General features: G+C 42.5%; 1 protein-coding gene across 1 annotated transcript; it reads left to right on the top strand.

Moving 5' to 3' along the window:
- Window positions 1-12: 12 nt before the first annotated feature.
- Window positions 13-8,363, top strand: PAK1IP1 (PAK1 interacting protein 1). Its single transcript, XM_081205356.1, has 10 exons — window positions 13-213; window positions 1,917-2,079; window positions 2,885-3,005; window positions 4,111-4,185; window positions 4,394-4,446; window positions 5,917-6,062; window positions 6,147-6,244; window positions 6,556-6,655; window positions 7,230-7,356; window positions 7,971-8,363. Exons 1-10 carry the CDS (start codon window positions 151-153, stop codon window positions 8,123-8,125), a joined length of 1,101 nt encoding a protein of 366 aa, XP_081061482.1. The 5' UTR covers window positions 13-150; the 3' UTR covers window positions 8,126-8,363.
- The last annotated feature ends 1,156 nt before the right edge of the window (window positions 8,364-9,519 follow it).

Raw genomic sequence — 9,519 nt, 5'->3', positions numbered from 1 at the left:
GTCGAACGGGAAGCGCCAGTCAGTGAGGGCCGCGGCGCACGCGGGTGGCACAGTCTTCCGGCTCCTGATCAGGCGGGAGAAATAGACAACCCCACGCCGCACAGCTATTAAGGACCCCAGCGTCATTAGGTGCCGCCGAAAGGCTGAGAAATGGAGCTGTTAGGGGGCTGCTACGAACAGGTACTCTTCGGGTTCGCGATACAGCCGGGTGAGGTAAGAACTGTATTTAAAAAAAAAAACAAACGAAAGCGGGGGGCGGGGTTGGAAAGAGCAAAAAGTGGCGCGCTGTGCACTTACAGCGCGAGGGCCGCATGCGCGACGCACGCCACGCGAGATGCGACGCGCACGAGGGTCACGGGGGAGCTTGGCTGGCTCGCCTCGTCTTGCTCAAAGGCTTCCTTCCCAGAAGCCTTCGCGGCATTTGCCGCGCGCAGCTCCGCCCTTCTGGGTTCGAATGTTGCCTAGGTGATGGCGAGGAAAGGGCGTCTTCCTCCCGCTCATAGGAGGAAACACGAGGGTCATCTAGTCCAACCCCCTTGCAATGCAGGAATACTTTTGCCCGACGTAGGATTCGAACCCACGACCGAGAGCATAACAGCTTCGTGCTCTACCGGCTGAGCTATCATATCCTCCAACATTTAGGGACGTCCTATTCTGTTGTTGTTGTTGTTGTTTATACCCCGCCCATCTGCCTGGGCTGCCCCAGCCACTCTGGGTGGCTTCCAACATCTATAGGAACAAAATAAAATACCAAATAATTAAAACCTTACCTCTACAGCCTTCAGATGGCTCGGGGGTCTTGATGACTCCATACCGTCCAACATTTCTCCAATGAAAATAGAGACGTCCTAAGGAAAAGCAGGACATTCCGGGATCAAATCAGAAACTGGAACGGTTTCTGTAAATCCAGGACTGTTCCTTCGAAAATAGAGACACTTGGAGGGTCTGATTATACCCCAGTTTCCTCCAAGTGAAGGAGATCAAGGTGGCATCTCCATCTATCCTCACAACAAGCCTGTGAGGTAGAGATTATGACAAATTTCGATTTTAACAAATTTTGCGATGGTTCCTCAGCTGACCAGATATCTCCTTTATTGAACATGGAATGTTTTGTTTGCTCTGTGCACATTCTGGTCTTGATCCCAACAAAGTTCATCCTAGCTAAGTCCCTTTTAGAACTGTGACAGCCACTCCTATAATTCCATTGCTTTCATGGAACTGTAGCCTTATGAGGCTTTGCCCTCGGGTGGGAAAAATATTGAGTCAACAGACACTCAAGGAATAGTTTCGGTGAAAAAGCTTTATTTCTACCATCCATGAACTGGTAGAAGTAGCAAGTGTCATAACTCACAAAAAGCATGCATGGGTTCACAGTCATGTGCACAGAGTATATATTCCCCTTCCAGTTCCCTCCCCTTTCTCCTCCCTCAGGAGTCCTGCCTTGAGTTCCCCTGAGCATGAACAGAAAGCTCCTGTCTTGGGACTCTTCCCAGGAAAAGGGGAATGAGAACAGTTCAGCATGTCCAAGATGTTGCAACTAGAATGAGATAAATGTCAGTTCTCAGGCCTGCTCTGACAGAGTCTATTCATTAGCTTTTTGAAGCCTTCTTGTGCTGATAAAAGCAACGGTTTTTCCTATGTACCAGAATCTTGTGAGAATCCACAGAAAAGCTGTAGCTGTGGATTTTTAGAAGACAAAAGGAATTTTGGACAGTTTTGAGGCCTGGTGTGATTATTGAGTGGGGGGGGGGTGACTTCGGGCCTAGGTGGGGTCACCTGGCCTCACCTTCCTTCAGAACTTGTTGATGAATAGGATTAGCTGCATCAGGCCCTCTGAAGATTAGTTCCCTTTTTCTGTTTTAAAAATTGGGATATCATTAGCAAATAATAATTGTTATTTTATGTTTCATCTTCAGAACTGGTCAGCTCTTCCTGATTTCACCCACCATGCTCACACTGCTTCACTGTCTACAGTAGCTGTGAATGACAGATATGTAGTCACTGGCAGCAAGGATGAAACCATACAAATCTACGACATGAAAAAGAAAGTAGAACATGGGGCACTGATGCAACACGATGGTAAGGGGCTTATCATTCTTGTATTAGTTGCATGGATTGGGAGTGAGATATGTATTAGTGGGAGTTGGTTCTGAGCAAGACTTAAGTATGAAGAGGCTTACAAATATTTGCCCTGATCCAGAGGCTACTTGCATGAAAGACTGCAAGCACAAAGACTTCCTCATTCACTTCTGTATTATTAATAAAAAGGGAAGCCAGGTCCAGCAGGTGCCCCATATGCATGTTGAAGTGCCTGTGGGATTCTGGATCCAGGGCACAGCCTTTAATCCAGCACATGGTAAAATGCACAGGATGTAACTAGGTGATACCACCACTGATGTCTTTTATTAACTTATGAGCAGAGGGCGATGTTTATGTTGCAAATTTATTGTAATGTATGTTGTTGGTCTTTTGCTTATTTTGCTTTGGTTCTTGTCTGTTTTCTGTAAGTTTTTGGCTGTTTTAAATTTGGAGGTTTAAGTATATATATGTTGGTGGGAAACTGTCGTGTGACGGGCCAATGGCCGTAATAAATATCAATCAATGCACATGCCAACCTTATTTCAAGGGTTTGTTTCCAATTCTAAGCAGCATATAGAGAAATAATTTTCATGGATTTCAGTGGACTCAAATTCAAAGTGGTACTGAGAACTGCAGGGTTCCTAGACACCGAATGATAGCCATAAGCTTCCAAACATAGTTTAGCATGTGCAGTTTTGCAGGGCATATGTAAATCTGCTATGCTGCAAAATTATTATTTTGAAATGTAGAAGACATGTTTTAGTTCAAAATACATTAAATGTAACTGATTTGTATGGATTTTCAGGCACTGTAACTTGCTTGGAATTCTATGGAAGTTCACATTTATTGAGTGGAGCTGAGGACGGTTTAATATGCATTTGGAACACAAAAAGATGGGAGTGCTTAAAGTCCATTAAGGCACACAAGTAAGCATTGTTTTCTTCTTTTAAAAAAGTGTATGGCTTAATTTCAGAGTTGCATGAGAAGCTTTCTTCTGCTCTCTTCCCCTGCAACCATTCCAAAACAACTTTTCCAGAGAATCCAAAATGGCATGGTACAGAAGGCTACAGTGGGTGGTGGAAATTGGATAGGAGCACCTTGCAGAAACTACATCCCATGCTGTTCTGAAGGGTTTCTTGAAGTTGTTTACAAGCCTATATATTTATCACACACGTGCGATAAGCAGAGAATGCAGCATAAAACAGTTGTAAAATATCAGTATGAAACAATTGTTATTAGAAAAATAGTATAAGAATCAAGCAACAACCAAGTCAGCCTAAGTTTGTTACTGCCCACAAACTCACCTAAACAACTAAGAAAACGCAGTAGGATCAGGTTGGGGCAGGTTTTTCAATTAGGGAGTTCAAGTACACCACTGAAGTGTAACAACTGAGGAGGCTCCCGGGGTAGTCAGTCTTTTTATACCTATGACCCACTAATGCATCTTTCTTGATGGGAAAATTTCCTTACCGCCCACCAGTGCTCGACGGAAGGAGGATTCAGCTTGTGCCGTAGAACCCCCTACCAGGGACCAGGTTGAAAATCCCTGCTCTAGTCTGAGCTTTCATTGATACTATTTCCCAGGGTTGTAGATCTGGATATGTCAGAATTGGGAACTTCTTGTTGTTTTTTAAGCTGTTTATATCTCACGCTTAATCAAAAGGATCTCAGGGTGGATAATAGTCAAACTAAAAATAATAATATCAGTATATAACCCCTCTCCCAAGAATATATATAAAAACACAATATATCCACCATCTCTCAGCTGATAGTTAGTATTAGTTTTCAGAAGCCTGTGAAGTCATGCCATGTTTTAAGCCACTTGAGTTTTCAACTGGATTGCAGGGGGCAGGGGGTTCAAAGGCAGGGTGCCACTACAGAAAAGATCTCCCCGCACGTCACCCCCCACAAATGTAGTTCCTAATGGCAGGGTGCAAAAGACGGCCTTAATTCATGGGCAGCATTTAATTATTATTGCTAGTGAGTTCGTGGGAGTAATGAATCTTGACTTTCATTTGCTCTTTTTATCAGGGGACATGTGACATCTTTTTCTATTCATCCTTCTGGGAAATTAGCTTTGTCAGTAGGAACAGACAAGACGTTAAGGTGAGTCGGAAGGTTGCAACTTCAGAAACATTCATTTTAGTTTTATTTAAAACTTTAGATTCTTCTTTTCTGTAAACTCAAAGCAATTAACAAGTGATACAAATTCAAAAAGAAGTCCCAGAGGGGGGAAAAACATTAAATTGTTCATTTTTTAAAACTAGTTAATTCTTCCCTCCAAAATATGTTTATTAAGCATCTTGTTTTTCAGAACATGGAACCTTGTAGAAGGAAGATCTGCATTCATAAAAAATATAAAACAAAGTGAGTATATCCTCTTTGCATTTTGTCGTATTTTGTAATTATAGAAATGTTCGTGCATTGCCAAATACCATGTGTGTCTCATTTTTTAGTTCAGAGTTCACAGTTATTGTGTCCTTGGATTTGTGAGGCAGCCCTGAAAACTCCGAGAATCTCTATTTGTTACACAAACGTTTCAAGGTCCCCATTGCCTCATAATCTCCATTACCTTATTATCTCATTAAATGCTGTTATAAGTCACCAGCCTTCTCACTGGCAATTGTTCCTGGCAGAAACCTCATTCCCACCCTGAGTCCTATCTCTCCTCTGAGCCCTTCAAAGCCCCTATCAATCTATGTTAATGGCTCTCAAGTTCTTAGTCTCCTATATTCTGGAGTTACCTGCTGAGTGCCTCCAAGCAGTTTTTCTTGCTTCATGCCTCTTTCCCTTCAGAATAGCTAGGATTTGGTTTTTCTGTTAGGAGTGCTTCTCATGTCTTTGCACTGGTGGCATCTATGAAGGCAAAATAGTTAAACCATGTTCCCCAGCGCACCACCTAAATCTCCAGAAGGTCTTGGGATCCTTCAGACAGCATGGAAGATGAAATGGGGTCCTGCAGGATGGAAACCGAATTGACGGAAATCATCTCCTTGACAGAAGCCTCTGCTGGATGAGAGCCTTCCTTGAACACACCACTGGCTACATGTTTTGCAAAGCAGAATCATTAAGGAGACTTTGGTTTAAAGATAACTAATATATTTGCCTTTTTTATATCTTTATAGCCAACTCTCTTTTAAAAGACATGTAAAAACAAGGCAAAATTTTTACATAGTGGGGTATATGTAATGTTTTGTACTGTGAATAAGTATTTGTAGCGCATCACATTTGAAAAGAATCTTTGTCTAAGAGAGATGTTCTAGCAATATTCAGAAGGGAACTGGGAGGGGGGTCAGTGTCCAAGATGTTTCATTTCTCTATTTGGCTTAGATTGCTGATAACATTCAGTATTAGGACTCGGCTACAGTGGTACCTTGGTTTACAACCATAATCCGTTCCGGAGGTCTGGATGTAAACAGAAAGAGGTGGTAACCCAAGGTGCACTTTCACCAATGGGGACTCCAAAAAAAGGGGGGGGTTGTAATGCAAAAACATGGGTTGTAATCCAAAAAAAGGGACACACACCTCTGGGTTTGACGTGGTTGTAATCCAAAACGGTTGCAGACCAAGGTACCACTGTATACAGCTGCAAATAAAACATTTTAAATGTGTTTTAATTGCAGCATACAGTGTGACACTTTATGGCGATGGCGAGCCTTATGGAAAATTATTTGTATTTTTAAAAACACTTTTAAAAAAAGCATTTTCTGAATGTTTTCCATAAGTGTGTAGATTCCACTTTAGATTTCCTTATTTTGTTTGCAGTAAAGTGATTATTTGGTGTCTATTTGAAATTAATATTTTATAAAATCTGTATCATTTTTCCTCTTAACGTAGATGCGCATCTTGTTAAATGGTCACCCAGTGGTGAGGTATACGTGGTAGTTATAGCTAACAAAGTGGATATATACAACCTTGAAACTGCTTCTATTTCTGGCACCATTGTTGCGGAAAAGAGAATATCTTCAGTAAAGTTTCTTACAGTAAGTAGTAATGCAGTGTTAAAGTAAGTAAAGCATTTTAAATAAATTAAATCTGATTTATGTTTTCTTCACCTTTTCTTTCAGGATTCCGTACTTGCTATTGCAGGAGATGAAGAATTTGTACGGTTATTTAATTGTGAATCTCAAAAGTGCCTTTGTGAATTTAAAGCTCATGAAAAAAGGTATTTTATTTCTGAAACATAATAGAAAGGATATTATGCATGCTTTGGCTCAACTTTTAGGAGTATATAATAGTCAGTTTTTAATTTTTTCTCTTTGGATTCTTGTTTTGTATTTTCATTATGAATGTGCCATAGTTTAGCACTTCAATTTTTTTTACTGATTTTAACATGGAAGAATGCATGTGTTTAAACCAGTAGCACTTAGTTAAATAGGGCTGAATTGTGTCCTATCGCCAGTTTTCTTAGTGCTTGCTGCTGTTTAATTTTTACTGATTTTATTGGGATATTTCATATCAACTCTTGATCCATAGAGTAAAAGAGATCTACACTTTTGAAATGGAAGGCTTACATATTCTGGTGACTGCATCCAGCGATGGATACCTTAAGATGTGGAGTCTTGATCTTGAGAAGGTTTGTATATTACAAAGCTAAGTGCACCATTCATGGTTGAATCCTAAATTCCAAGAAGTGCAGTAGCGTACTTCTGAGTAAAGACAGCTAGGATTACGTTACAGGCGTGCCTGTGGCAGCTAAGTGAAAAGAGAAGTCACAGCTTTTACACCTTTAAGAGTTGTGTAGAAGAGGGCATTTCAGCAGGTAAGCTACATCTTCTGAAATCCCGTCATCAATACAAATATTAATGGTGTAAGCCCTTCTCTTTTTTTGATCTAGCCATCCAAGTTGTCCCCATCCTATCTTGGTTGGTTTGTTTGTTTGTTTGAAGAGTCATTTTGCTGTTGGTTTCACAGGGTGCGGATTCAACCTATGCGAACATATGGAAGCTTCCTTATAGTTAGTCAGCCCATTGGTCCATCTTGCTTCATAGGGTCTACTTGGCAGCAGCTCTCCCAAAATTCCAGACAGGATTCACTCCCAGTCCTACCTAGGAATTAAGACTTAAGCACTTGGAGTTTTCTCCATTGCTGCTACAGAACAACATGGTTTCTGGGATTTTCATTAACCATTTCTTTTCCCCTCCCTTCAGATTAATAATTCCCCGTCATTGCTGTGTGAAGTCAATACTAAGGCCAGGCTTACCTGTTTAGCAGTTTGGCACAAAAGAGATTCAGAAGCCAAGAAGATCCCCAATGAAGCCACAACATCCTCTCAAGGTATCATAAAGCTTTCCTGGACTTCTGTTAAAGTTTTCAGCTGTAGGTAATACAGCAATGACTTGTTTAAAAAAGGGTTGATATATATTAACCAGATCCTACCATAAAGTATATTTACAACGTTTTGGGGACAAGTGATTTTGCCTCTCATCAAACCAGTTCGCTCTGCAGAGTTGAAAAACGCACAGGTCCAATGATAGTTTGATTCAAGTTATTATTTAGACAAGGGTGGTCATGGAGGTTGCTGTTCATACATTCAACAAAAAAACAACTGGTTATTTTGTAAAATGTAGACTCCAATTTGTCCCTCTATTCATCTTTGCCCCAAAGATGCTTCTGTAAGTAGTCAGTGTTTGGGGCTGTTTTCTCTTTTCCTTTGCAGTGCCCTTCAGCCTTTCTAAATCTGTTCTAGAGGACTAGGGGAACCTTTGGAGTGGATGTGGGAAGCTGCAGGAGAAATTTGTGAAAATATTCTCTCTCTGCCTTCCGTTCATGGAAGCATCCCCTGGAAGAAAGAGCCTTCCATGTGTAGAGGGACACACTTGAATACTTTCCAGTGTATTTAAAGCATTACATCTTTAAATTTTACAACGAATAACTTCATTTTGTTTCAGCACATGAAGAGGAGCAACCATTGATAAAGAAAAAGAAAATTGGTTGGGCTGAGTGTGATAAGTCATCAGAGGGTGTTGTCCAAGAAACCCTCAAGAAAGGAAAATCGGCTGGTGTGCAGCAAAAGAAGAAAAAGATAATGCAGAAATTAAAGTGAATATGTCACCATTTGCAATTCTAATCCTATAATAAATTGCCACCAATTTCCAGCACAATTTTTACTTAATTGCAATATTATGGCTATGCATTCATGGCAATTTGATCTGTTAATATTTATAGAAAGGAACCATTTTTATTTAAGCTGTGAGCATTTCCAGATCCTATGATCAAATGTTTTTACAGAGGAGGAAACATTTTATGTTGTTAAATAAATATTTTATATAAAGCACCTGAAACGTTCTGTTGTAGTGGTTGAATTTGTAAGTTTGGGGAGAACAAGTACAGAAATCTTCCTAGTATGAAAATACTTTTTAATTATTAATATAGGGTGATATGCTTGGATTCAGCATGCCATCTTAGTTATGATGAAGTTATTTTGTGGTTCATTTATATAATGTTTTTTGGCCCAAAGGCCCCCAAAGTATAAACAGAATATTAATGCAAATTACAAACCTGATAGAAGTACAAAAAGTAAAAAAGTAAAGGTAAAGGACCACTGACAGTTAAGTCCAGTTGCAGATGACTCGGGAGTTGCGGCGCTCATATCGCTTTACAGGCCGAGGGAGCTGTATGTCCGCAGACAGTTTTTCCAGGTCATGTGGCCAGCATGACTAAGCCGCTTCTGGTGCAACGGAACACCGAAACCAGAGCAGCGCACAGAAACACTCTTTAACTTCCCACTGGAGCAGTACCTATTTATCTACCGTATTTTTCGCCCCATAAGACGCACCGGCCCATAAGACGCACCTAGATTTTTGGGGGGGAAATAAAGGAAAAAAAATTTATTTCCCCCCCAGGTGCGCTGCGCTACACCAGGAGCTTGGGGCGTGCTGAGCTCAGCGCGCCCCAAGCTTCTGCGTGCCGGCAAGCAGTCCGCTAGCCTTGGGAGAGCCGCGGGGCTCTCCCAGGGCTAGCGGACTGCTTGCGCGCACCTAGAAGCTTGGGGCGCGCTGAGCTCAGCGCGCCCCAAGCTTCTAGGTGTGCGCAAGCAGTCCGCTGCCGCCCCAAGCCTCGCGCACCCGGCAGGAGGTCGCACCGGGTGCGCGAGGCTTGGGGCGGCAGCGGACTGCTTGCGCGCACCTAGAAGCTTGGGGCGTGCTGAGCTCAGCGCGCCCCAAGCTTCTAGGTGCGCGCAAGCAGTCCGCTAGCCTTGGGAGAGCCGCGGGGCTCTCCCAGGGCTAGCGGATCGCCGCGCTACACCAGGAGCTTGGGGCGTGCTGAGCTCAGCACGCCCCAAGCTTCTGCATGCGCGCAAGCAGTCCGCTGCCGCCCCAAGCCTCGCGCACCCGGCAGGAGGTCCCACCGGGTGCGCGAGGCTTGGGGCGGCAGCGGACTGCTTGCGCGCACCTAGAAGCTTGGGGCGTGCTGAGCTCAGTGCACCCCAAGCTTCTA

This window comes from Podarcis bocagei (assembly GCF_964188305.1).
Source record: "Podarcis bocagei genome assembly, chromosome: 8".
NCBI classification, from domain to species: domain Eukaryota; kingdom Metazoa; phylum Chordata; class Lepidosauria; order Squamata; family Lacertidae; genus Podarcis; species Podarcis bocagei.
Note: the sequence above shows the minus strand (reverse complement) of the source record. Positions and strands in the feature narration are given on the sequence as shown.

Bases quoted from the DNA above. Each gene is read 5' to 3' on its own strand.
- PAK1IP1 (XM_081205356.1), top strand. From the start codon at position 151: ATGGAGCTGTTAGGGGGCTGCTACGAACAGGTACTCTTCGGGTTCGCG. The intron at 2,080-2,884 runs GTAAGGGGCTTA...ATGGATTTTCAG, and splicing joins GGCACTGATGCAACACGATG to GCACTGTAACTTGCTTGGAA. The intron at 6,063-6,146 runs GTAAGTAGTAAT...CTTTTCTTTCAG, and splicing joins CTTCAGTAAAGTTTCTTACA to GATTCCGTACTTGCTATTGC.